The sequence below is a fragment of the Carlito syrichta genome, unplaced genomic scaffold, assembly GCF_000164805.1.
Source record: "Carlito syrichta isolate Samal-C Ts95f unplaced genomic scaffold, Tarsius_syrichta-2.0.1 Scaffold311810, whole genome shotgun sequence".
Lineage (NCBI taxonomy): Eukaryota > Metazoa > Chordata > Mammalia > Primates > Tarsiidae > Carlito > Carlito syrichta.
In genome coordinates this window covers 101,789-114,433 of record NW_007255906.1, presented here as the reverse complement: position 1 = coordinate 114,433, position 12,645 = coordinate 101,789, and the positions used below count along the sequence as shown (strand labels likewise).

The 12,645-nt window shown below is 40.1% G+C and overlaps 1 protein-coding gene across 3 annotated transcripts in view; it reads right to left on the bottom strand.

The window, feature by feature from the left end:
• SPECC1L (sperm antigen with calponin homology and coiled-coil domains 1 like) overlaps positions 1 to 12,645 on the bottom strand; it is a 128,805-nt gene that overhangs the window by 49,313 nt on the left and 66,847 nt on the right. For all 3 annotated transcript variants that reach the window (XM_008069096.2, XM_008069097.2, XM_021718089.1), the window contains 2 exons: positions 4,794 to 4,877; positions 1,871 to 2,027 (listed from right to left, as the gene is read on the bottom strand). In XM_008069096.2, coding sequence (XP_008067287.1) covers positions 1,871 to 2,027; positions 4,794 to 4,877 — 241 coding nt within the window. The remainder of the gene's footprint in view (positions 1 to 1,870; positions 2,028 to 4,793; positions 4,878 to 12,645) is intronic.

The window sequence follows — 12,645 nt, the reverse complement described above, 5'->3', positions numbered from 1 at the left end:
GGTGTGGTAGCGCGCGCCTGTAGTTCCAGCTACTTGGAAGGCTGAGGTGGAAGGATCGCCGGAGTCTAGCAGGTCGAGGCTGTGATGGCCGGGGCGGCCACTGCACTCCAGTCTGGGCCACAGAGTGAGACTCCAACTCAAAAACAAAGAAAAGTTAAGTATTCCATTTTATCCTCAAACCTATAAATTAATATATGGATAAATTCCTACAGCCCATTCCTATCCTTCCTTCAACTCTTCTCAATACTTGCCAACAGTTTTCCTTATACCTATAAACAATGTATGCTAAATTTTTGACATCTGTTTTTTTCTAAGTTCTTTTTTTTTTTTTTGAGTTGGAATCTCACTCTGTCACCCAGACTGGAGTGCAGTGGCCGCTCCCGGCCACCACAGCCTCGACCTGCTGGGCTCCGGCGATCCTTCCGCCTCAGCCTTCCAAGTAGCCAGAATTACAGGCGCGTGCTACCACGCGCGGCTTATTTTTTGATTTATTATAGAGATGAGGTCTCGCTGCCCAGGTGGGTCTCGAACCCACGGGCTCAGGCAATCCACTCACCTTAGCCTCCCAAAGGCGCGGGATTACAGGCTGAGCCACCGAGTCCGGCTTTTTTCTAAATTCTTAATACCTCTTAATCCAAAGTGGCTTCTGACATAAAAGTACTATGAATAAAACATAAGCTTACATTTTCATGTACTCTTTATCAATTGTTAATGTAGCACCATGTTCCCAGACTTCTGGCATAAACAATTACAGCCATCTTTAATACTTGCCATTTCTGTATTCCTTTTATAAAAAATCTGTTGCTAAAAATCATCTTTCCTTTTGAAAAACCTGCATCCAACACTCTCTGTACCTCTTTTCCACCTTGGCCTAGATGTGCTGACTTGTTCTCAGAAATATAATATCCTTTCAGCTGGTTTTCTCTTGCATCCAGAATGGAATAATCCTTGAATCATCTCACAGTAATTTATTTACCCCACTTTATAGTTTCTACCACATCAAAGTGACTCAATTTGACTTTAAAGAAGTTCCACCACCTTGCCATACTCTACGTATTCAATCTTTTCCTCTACTGCACCTTGATAAGGTAGAGCCACCCTCTCTATGGTCTTCTGTATCTATCCTCTTAATCTCCAGTACCACTTACCTACAGCAGCTCCCTCCAGATTCTTCACTTATTCATACCTCTTATACATTCACTCAACTACCTTGCCAATAATGCCCCCTCCCCCACAGTCTACAACACTCAAATTCTACTCTTCTAGGACACCTTTCCTTAATATGCTCTCCATATTCCAGGATTCAAATTTCACAATACTTACTTTTGCATTCAATCATTCTCTAATTTAAAATAACAGCCACGGCCGGGCTTGGTGGCTCAGCCTGTAATCCCAGCACTTTGGGAGGCCAAGGTAAGTAGACTGCCTGAGCCCACGGGTTCGAGACCAGCCTGAGTAACTTGGCGAGACCTTTTCTCTACAATAAGTCAAAAATTAGCCAGGTATGAAGTGTGCCCCTGTAGTTCTGGCTACTTAGAAGGCTGAGGCAGAAGGATCGCCGGAGACCAGCAGGTCGACGCTGGGATGGCTGTGAGTGTGCCACTGCACTCCAGCCTGGGTGACAGAATGAGACTCCAACTCAAAAAATAAATAAATAAAATAACAGCTGCTTAAGGAAAAGAAAGATATCTTTTAGTTTGTCAGTATCTTCTTTACCATTTACCCAATTTTGGACACAGAAGAGATCAGTAAAATATAAACACTTAGTAACACAAAAAAAGAAAAACCATAATGTCATTATTTTACATTTACTCTCAAAATGTCAGGAAAGGTACACATGAAGTGCATTAATATTAACTGTTCTCTCTACCTTATCCGGCTTCGAGTGGTGGGGGTCACAGATGCCGTGGGAGAAGAGGACATGGAAAGCTGTGGGGATGTTGTTCCCATAGCCATAAGAGAAGCTGGTGATGCTCCCTCCTGAGCTGAGATGTCCCGTTTCATTTCTTCACTACTTCGTCGAGACACTGTGAGAAACAGTTATTTTGCATTTTATATAAGGAGGGACCCAAAATAACCCGGAATTTTTTTCTTGGAGGGTGAGCCCCTGTAGTACAGGTTCCCCCACTAAGGGAAATATTCTAGGAATCCATCGGCATCAGTGTACCAGGTAGTATTGCTGTGAGAGGATGTGTTCGGCTTTAGCACATTCTTTTTGGAGATTCTTTCAAACTTTTACCCATTTTACGATGAGTGATTTACAAGTATATCTGTCCACACTCTGCTGAGTGTTCAACAATTTTTGACCAAAACAGCACAGTCCCATGCCCCACCCTCCCCATTTACCCAAAAAAAGTTTCCCCAGATGAAAAAAGTCCTCAAAGAGAAACATTTTGCTGATGTGGAAGAGGTGAAACAAAAAAATAGCATAAGGATCTAAAAGGTATCAAAATTAACAAGTTCAAAAACTCTTTTGAGCAGTGGAAAAAGTGTCTTGACAGGTGTATTGCATCAAACAAAGAGTACTTTGAGGGTGACTGAAATTTAAACATGTAAGAATAAATATACAATTTTTAATAAATAAATTTGTTTTCTGTGATGGGTCCCCCTCATAACAAAAACATTTTACATTGAGTTCTTGAGGTATTTTCTTCTGAAGATTCTGAACAGATATTATCACACAGGAGGAAAAACTAATATTTATTTATCTTTCTGATAATTGGAAAGGATTTCTTGTTTTTCATTTTAAAAAACTTGTGAAGGCTGAGTGTGGTGGCTCATGTCTATAATCCCTGAACTTTGAGATACCAAGGTGGAAGGATTGCTTGAGCTCAGGAGTTCAACATAGCTAAAACTCATCATTAAAGGGAAGGAAGGGATGGGAAGGAAGCAAAGGAAGGAAGGAAAGAAGGAAACCTCTGTGAAATTACAGTAGTTGAAATGTGTACTGACCCCCACATTGCTTATAGACAAGGAGTGTGTCTTATCCATCCCTATAAAATTCACAGTACCTACGAAGCATATAGTGAGTACTATATAAACATCTGTTTAATTACAAATGCAACTAGAAACCAAAGGCTAATTAAAGAAATACTTGCAACTACTTAGCCCTGGCCAATACCCACAATTAAAACCAACACAGTTCTTCTGGACTTAGCCAAAAACATTCTTGAAGCGACAAAGGAAAAAGATGCTTCATTACAGGGGTACATGTAATGCTGGGTCAGGTCACATTTCAAAAAACAAATCAGGGGGTTAGGGTTCAGAAACTACCTATGGGGCTCAATGTACACTATCTGGGGAATGGGCCACCTAAGACCCAGTCCCTACAGCTACACTACTACACAGTATGTCCATGTAACGAACATGCATGTACACCCCTGAATCTCAAATAGAAATAAATAAATTAATAAAAAGGTATCAACTATTGGGAAACAGCAATCATCTTTTGGAAAAATTCTATTTTGAAAGCCTGACATAGTAAGACATTGTACCTTGTTAGAATTACAAAAAGTTCTGACAACTGTTGAATGGAAGTAGTCACTTAGCTGTTGATAACAGAGCCACAACAGCTTTCTAGCAAGTGGAGCTGAGTATTGCCAGGTGCTCAGGACAAAGTCCCTAACCTCAAATTCTCTCTCACTTCAGCAGAAGCTGGATCTGCAGGCACCATTAACTATATCATCTCTGGGCTGATTTAATGTAATCAGTGTTACACATCAGTAATAGTTTTCACCTGATTACTAAAACGGTCACTTTTTTATTGGCTAAATTATTTTAGGACACCCACAAGCAGAAAACAACTCTGCACTGGTAAAGTGGTACCCTTTAAAGATCCAGAGGCACAGGTGCTTTCTCCTATTATATGACTATAGAATGACATGCTTACATATTTCTGGCATAATTTTATAATTATTCTTTTTTTTTTCTTTCAATGTCAGTTCTCTATATGCCTTAAATCAGTATTTTAAGAGGTATGCTAGGAAACTAGATAAGAAAATCTCTCAGAATTTTATATAAAATAGAAGAAATAGATTGAAAAGAATCTTAAGAACTCTGTTATAAGAAAAGCACATAGAAAAGGGCTTAGGAATAATAATTTTAGCTGATCACAGGAATTCCTACTGATTTAGAGACCCAGCTATGATATATAGAAAAATGCAGTAACTTTGCTCCATGTACAAAGGGGATCTTAACTATACTGAGGCAGAGTTACAGGAGTTTCTTCTTTCATGGTCCAATTTCTAGTTGAGCTACTAAGTGTAAGAAAAGGCCATGAGGGAAAAATAATATAATCAACTGATTAATTGAAGCATGCGCCAGAAGACGAAGTATAATTATCAAATGCATCATTATGGGATGGCTTTATTATACTGAAAAAGTTTAGCTCGCAGAAAAATTTTGGTGTGCTTTGAAATAACTCTTCAAAATTAGTCATGATACAACTGGAAATAAATATTCTAATCTTTAATAATTATATCAACTTTGGATGAAGCTGTATTTTCAGCACATCATCTAAAACACTTAATAAATTCATTCATTGTTAAAAAATGGAACTATCTAGATCTGTTGTTTCCAAGTCACATTTTAAAAATATGATCTCTATAGAATTTGGAAGATATAATAGGGCAATTCAGAGTGTAAATAACCAAGAGTTAAAGAGACATAGAAGGACTGAAAAAAAAAGAGCTAAAGAGGCAAGCAGAGTTAAGTCTAAAGAGAAAGTATTAAGTAACATTACTAAAACTTCTAGAAGACTCTTTTGAAAAATTTCAGATGCAAGTCATCATCACCTGAGAGGGTCTTGGCACTTTCCATGGCAGGCACTCTCGGGAGGGAAGCAGGCCGGCTGGTTGAAGACGTCCTTAACAGATGCTCTGCGCAAAATAGAAAGGATCACGATAAATAAATTTAAAGTAATAAAGATACAAAGAAGGTGAGTTTACTCCTGTAAATCTTGAGGTTCATCCTTCTTCCCAATTTGGTACTTTTAACAATTTTCTCCAATCTTTTAATCCAAAACAATTCTTGTAGACAAGGAACACACTAACCCATTTCATTCAATGTTTTATTTCTAGGGATGAGAGGCTCCACACAGACAGATGCTTCTAAATCACTGCCACATACCTCTTTAATGCAAAGATCCCCTACTGTATCTAGGTCTAAAGTACAGACTAAATAAAAGTCTTGCCTTTATGTTATGTGCCTATGGTTAGTGAGGAAGCTATACATATATTTACCCATAGATAAGTCAGGAAGGGATGATTAAAAGAATGATAAAGTGTTGTCAAACCACAGAGGAGAGAAGCTATTCACTTAGATTTCAGATGTCAGAGAAGGCTTCAAAAACAAAATGACATTAAGTTGGGCTTTACTTTAGGCAAGAGGGTTGGGGAACTCTATTTCAGTCAGACAATAATCAGGTACAAGGACATTCAAGTTAGAGAATAATAAAGGCCGAGTAGGGCTAAAGCACTGGGTATACAGAAAACAGAGAGGGCAGAGGGAAAGTGGCTTGAGACTTCATTACCTGGCATGTGAACTTTAGTCTGAGGGCAAGGAATCGTCAAATATTTTTGAGCATTCGAAGAAGGACACAATAAGATACTGCCTCGACAATCTTCATTTACAGCCTCACCTTGTTCTACTCTCCTTGTTCTCTAAACACAAGCTATCCCCTTGCCTCAACTCCTCCTCCTGGCTAACTTTATCATGCTTTAGATCTCAGTTGAACATTACTTCCTTAAGATCTGTGACCCCCAAACACAGACCAGGTGGAGTGCCCTACTGACTCTCTTCCTGCACACTTCTTATGTAGGGCTATAGGACTGACAAGAGCCTGTCTGCAGGCCAAGGCACAGGGAGGTGGCACAGGGACAACTAGATGTGTTCTGATCAGGGTCTGGTGTGTCACTAGGCTGAGAGAAAACATCAAGTCTTGTATAAAGTGACAACTCTCAGTTTTGCTATCCAAATAGAATAAATACAATAAGTAGAATGCCTACCACTTCTATTTAAAAATTGACAACTTAAATAATACTCCTTCAAAATATAATGATGTCAAGTAGCGGCACATAGCATGATCTCTTAAGGACAACACAGTTTTCATTCCAAAATATATATTCTTTTTTTTGAGTTGGAGTCCCACTCTGCTGCCCAGACTGGAGTGCAGTGGCCGCTCGGCCACCGTAACCTCGACCTGCTGGGCTCCGGCGATCCTTCCGCCTCAGTCTTCTGAGTAGCTGGAACTACAGGCACCTGCTACCACACCCAGCTAATTTTTTGATTTATTGTAGAGATGAGGTCTCACCAAGTTGCCCAGGTGGGTTTCGAACCCAGGGGCTCAGGCAATCCATTCACCTAAGCCTCCCAAGGCGCAGGAGTACAGGCTGAGCCACCAAGCCCGGCTCCAAAATATATATTCTAAGTGTATGAAGAACATTTCGTTGTAATTCCTCACTACTTTGGAGGTCTAGAGATGATAGTGTTAGGTGAGTGTGCAATTTGGTTGGTCTAATAAATTAAAGCTCCATAGGGTCTTCTCGTCTTATTGTTGTGTCTCTGCCTGGAAAGGATGAGCTTACTTTCTTGATGAAGATAGGATATGTACAGTTTATCTTGCACAAACATCATGTCTGTGCAAAAAGCCTACAAGCAAGCATCCATCAGAATTCTGAACCCTGTTGGAAGTTGGCATTTATCCTCACAGGAAGAGCATACTATGCACCAAGTCTGACAAACAAAACAAAGTTAGCAGAACATGGAAATAGTATGAAGCAGAAAGCAATGTTTTAAATTTAATCAAATTTTCCATTCTACAATTATAAAATCATGGTAATTTCCCTAAAAATCTTAGTCTCTTAAAGAGCAACACAGCAAACTAAGAAAATGAAACAAAGGTTAAAAAGACAAATAAGGCTGGGCTTGGTAGCTCAGCCTGTAATCCCAGCACTTTGGGAGGCCCAGGCGAGTGGATTGCCTGAGCCCATGGGTTCGAGACTAGCCCGGGCAACCTGGCGAGACCTCTTGTCTACAATAAAATAAATAACAGCTGGGCATGGTAGCAGCGTCTGTAGTTCTGGCTACTTGGAAGGCTGAGGTGGAAGGACTGCTGGAGTCCAGAAGATCAACTCTGCGTGCCACTGCACTGGGTGAAGCAGTGAGACTCCAACTCAAAAAAAAAAAAAAGGGCAAATAAGTCAAAACAGAGAGTGTCAGTAATGGTCACAGGCATAAACCCTGGTCATTCCCTACATGGAAAGTGTGTCTAAACTACCTTATTTAATTTTTTATCTTTTACAATGCACACTGTAAGTATACAATTGAAGAAAAAAGTCTATGAAATTTACTGCTGAGACGTGCCCAACACCTAGCTGAGTCTTTTTCTCATTGCATGTCTGAAGATCCAAGTCAGCCTCAATTTGGCAGGCAGTTCCTGCCATAGTCCAACACCTACTTTCTGAAAATGTACAAAAAATATACTGAAATTCCAAAGAGTTTACTCTCTTCAAAGTTATTTGTGGTAATTTTCTTTAGCCACCACACAGTCTACTACCATTTCATAAAGTATTTTCATTGTGAGAATCAGATCCACTCAGAGGCGCCTGGCACAGTAAGAACACAGGTCCATTCACTACTGCAGTAAGCAGGCTGGCTTCTGTCTCCACATCAAGCTGTCAGTTTATCCCTCCTTAGGAAATAAGATTAGTGTATTACAGTCGAGTGTAACAGGCAGAATAGATTATATTTTATTGTAATAGATTCTATTCTATTGCCAGATGGAGCTATTCTTATCTCTAATCCAATCATTAAACAAAAATCATTTGGGTATCCACTACTTGCTAGGCACTGGGCTTGGTGCAAAGGTCAAGAAAGGAAGAAAAGAGGAAGAAAAGGAAACCTGCCCACACGGAACTCAGAGTTTAGATATTTAAAAAATCACTACGAATAAGGGATGCTAGGAAAGAACAAGTCCCAGGAGCTCTGAGAACACAGTGGGTAATGTGACCTGGTCTTGAGGGGAGGACCGGAAAGGCCTCCTCAGGAAATGACAGCAAAGTTGAGACTAGAAGGATAATTAATAGTGTTTAAACAGGCACAGGACAGCTTAGAAGAAAAAGTGTTCAGAATACATCAAAAGAAATCCAGGATAGTGATGCCCAGAGGCCACAAGGAAGGGCCAAGTGAGGTAAGGCTGCAAAGGTAGGCTGTGGGGACCAGATCAGGCAAGAGCAAGTCATGCAGGCAAATTCACAGTAAGGTGTTTGGATTTTTATCCTGTTGGTAATGAGGAGGAAATGAAGGCTTTATCAGGTCAGTATTCTTCTGGCTGCAGTGGATTAGAGAGAGATGATGGTGTATGCAGGATGATGAATTAGTCTGCACAGGTAAGAGATGATGATGATCTGGACCTGGGGAGTAAAAATGTGACACAAACGGATTCAGGAACTCTTTAACATAGTAGAATCAACTGACTTGCTGACCTATCAGATATGGAGGTGAGAAGGAAGGTGGCACCACATACAGAGATAAGGAAGGTGAGGAAAATTATAGAAAGAAGAGATGGGAACACACTGAATTTAAGAACCCTTTGCAAAATCCAGGGAAAGATGTAGATCAGGAAATTACAGAGTGTAGAAGATAAGTGTGGTGTTAAATACATAGTTTTGGAAATTATCAGCATATAGGTGATGGGGTGGGAGTATACTTGGTGACATGAAGCTCATTGTTAACCTTGATCAGAGCAATTCAATACATTGATGGAGACAAAAGTAAGATGTGTTAGGAGGGAGAATTTTTTTTCCCTTAATATGGAAAAGATGTGAGCAATTTTTTTTTCTTTTGAGTTGAAGTCTCACTCTGTTGCCTAGGCTGGAGTGCAGTGGCACACTCATAGCCACCACAGCTTCAACCTGATAGGCTGAGGTTTTCCTTCCAACCCAGTCTTCCAAGTAGCTAGAATCACAGGCATGTGCCACCATGCCTGGCTAATTTTTTGATTTATTGTAGAGACGAGGTCTATTTTGCCCAGGCTGGTCTCGAACCCATGGGCTCAGGTAATTCTCTTGCCTCAGCTTCCCAAAGTGCTGGGATTACAAGCATGAGCCACTGTGCCTGGCTAGGATGTGAGTATTTTTAAATGATAGAAAGGAACAAGTTGGTAAAGAGTGTAAAGTTGAAGACACAGAAGAAGAGGATAACCAATCGATAGCACATAGCTAATAGCATCTGAGATAAACCTAAACAAAGATGTATTCTGTTTATTTCCAACAAACAGCCAGAGACAACATGGGTATATGGGTCTGCTACTTATTTCTAATTTTAGAAATCACAGAAATAAATAAATAGTTTTTCCTTTATTCTTTTCCAAATCAAGTTTATAGGTGAAATCATGGACTTAAAAATAGGTGCTTGTAGCCCGGCACAACGGCTCATGCCTATAGTCCCAATGACTAGAGAGGCTGAGGTGGGAGAACTGCTTTAAGCCAAGAGTTTGAGACCAGCCTGAGCAACAAAATGAGCTCTCCATCTCTCAAAAAAAAAAGTCCTCGTCAATTTAAATAAACAAATAAACCTGAAATCCAACTTCTGTTAATAAAGTAGTTCTAAAAATACCAACACTCTGACCTAACAACTATAAAATATAACTTTTTTTTAAAATATGGAAATCAAGCCGGGCTCGGTGGCTCAGCCTGTAATCCCACGCCTTTGGGAGGCTGAGGTGAGTGGATTGCCTGAGCCCGCGGGTTCGAGACCCGCCTGGGCAGCGAGACCTCATCTCTACAATAAATCAAAAAATCAGCCGGGCGTGGTAGCGCATGCCTGTAATTCCGGTCACTTGGAAGGCTGAGGCGGAAGGATCGCCAGAGCCCAGCAGGTCGAGGCTGCGGTGGCCGGGAGCGGCCACTGCACTCCAGTCTGGGTGACAGAGTGAGACTCCAGCTCAAAAAAAAAAAAAAAAAACGGAAATCAACTACTTAAGGCACTGAAGACAAACTAAAAGCAGGCAAAAAATGAAGGACGTCTATACTTGGAAAAAGGAAATAGCACTGGGTGCGTTTCCTAGTTTTATGGCTTTCTGCATGATCACAGGCCACAGCTGAGGCCAAGTCAGGCAAAAATTTGGTAGAAAACCCTAGTCTTACTGCTTTGAAAAACCAGAGGACATATCTTGGGACAACTATAGCTGTTGGATAACAAGGGGGTAGGGTAAATTCCAGAAAGAAAGAGTCACAAAAAAGGAGTCCAAATTTTAAATACAAACTGTCAGATCTCTCACTGATTTCTGAAATTCACAAGTATTCATACTTGCAGTAAGAACAAAATAACTGAACAGGTATTTCAGTTGCAGGAGAGAGTATAGAGTTTAAGGTAAGCCAAGTTAACTATTTGCTAAAACAAAAACCAATATTCTGCAGAGGAGCATAATAGAATCAAGAATATCTACAATGGGCCAGGCTTGGTGGCTCGGCCTATAATCCCAGCACTTTGGGAGGCTGAGGCGAGTGGAATGCCTGAGCCCGCAGGTTTGAGACCAGCCCGGGCAACGTGGCGAGACCTCATCTCTACAATAAATCAAAAATTATCTGGGCACAGTAGCGCACGTCTGCAGTTCCAGCTACTTGGAAAGCTGAGGCCAAAGGATCGCTAGAGGCCAGCGTGCCACTGCACTCCAGCCAGGGTGACAGAGTGAGACTCTGGCTCCAAAAAATAAAAAAACAAACAAACAAAGAATATCTAAAATGTGTGATTCTTATTGCCCAGGACACAACCCAAAAAGGGAAAAGTGACTCATACAAAAAAAATAGAAATCTACCTGAAGATAGCCTATATGCTGGAAATAGCAGAAAAAATTTTAAAGTAGCTATTACAAATATAATCAATGTTATTAAAGGAAAATATGCTCTCAATGAATAAACAAATAGGAAGTCTCAGCTGAAAGCACTGTAAGAGTATAAGACATGGTCTCCTTGAGATGCAATGCCAAGGATAGTCTAAAGCTGAAACTGAAACAGACACAAAGAAAAGTCCTCTGAAAAACCATTCCCCACTCTAAACACAAAGTATTACTAGAGGAACTGGAAGCCTGTTTTGCATTGAGGGTAATCGCAGCAATGACAAACCTCAAACCCAGTCCAGCTTCTGGGTAGATGAACTCAAACTCCTCTACTTAAAGACCTAGCAGAAGAAAAGAAATTGCCCATTTCAGGGCATAAAATCAATCTAAACTGTCCGCAAAAGATTCTAGTTTTCCAGAAAGTATTGCAAAATATACAAAAGGCAAGAAAAAGCTACCATACCCAGCACACTACACCAATAAAACCAGTCAATAAAACCAGATCCAGATATGGCATACAAATTGGAACTATCTACAGGGCATTAAAAATAACTATGATAAATATATTTTAAGTCTCTAATGGAAAAAGGCTGACAATATTGGCAAGGATTTCCTGTTTGATATTCTCTTATACTTTCCATCTCTCTGCCGAAGTTAGACAAATAAAACTGTGAGAGACATGTCTCTGGTTCTCAAATAGGGGCAATTCTGCCTCCTAGGGGACATATGGCAATGTCTAGAGGCAGTTTTGCTTGTCACAACTGGGGGAATGGGGGTGATAATGGCACTGTAGTAGGTGCTGACCCTCTAGTGGGTAGAAACCAGGAATACTGCTAAACATTCTACAATGCAGTAAACAATCCCCACCACAAAGAATGATATGGCCCCAAAATGTCAATAAGGCCAAGGTTGACAAGTATTAACCTAAAGCAAGCACTAAAAATAATTTTGTAAGGGATATAAGTCAATAGAAGAGATAAAAAAGAGTAATAAAAAATGGTCAATGAACCCAAGAGATGGCAGACAAATAGGAAAAAAGAAGCAGAATAGGTGGGTCAATTAGAAAACACGATCAAGATGATAGATATTAATTCAATCATATCATTAATCATCTGAAATGTGAATGGTCTAAATCCACCAGTTAAAAGACAGATTGTCAGAAAGAATAACAAAGGAAGACCAAACCATATGTCATCTACAAGAAAACCACTTTTAACATAACAGACACAGATAAATTAAAAGGATCCATCCCTTAAAGATATCCATCCTATAAAGATATACCATGCGTCCTTAAAGATAGCCAACTTATAAAGATATACCATGCAAACACTAATCAAAAGAAGATTATAACAGTATCAGGCAAGAAAGACTTGGAACAAGGGATATTATCAGGGACTTTTAAAAAAATTACATAATAATAAAAGAGTCAATTCTCTAAGAAGACATAACATTTTTAACATTCCTAAATATATACACATCTACCAACAGAGCTTTTGAGGCAAAAACTGACAGAATTGGAAGGAGAAATAAACAAATCCATAACAAGACTTGGAGATTTGAACACTCTTATTGCGGTAACTGAAAGAATCAGTAGACAGAAAATCAGTAAGAATATAGAAAACAGCCGGGCTCAGTGACTCAGCCTGTAATCCTGCGCCTTGGGAGGCTGAGGTGAGCGGACTGCCTAAGCCCGTGGGTTCGAGACCTGCCTGGGCAACTTGGCGAGAACTCATCTCTACAATAAATCAAAAAACTTAGCCGGGCGTGGTAGCGCGCACCTGTAGTTCCAGCTACTTGGAAGGCTGAGG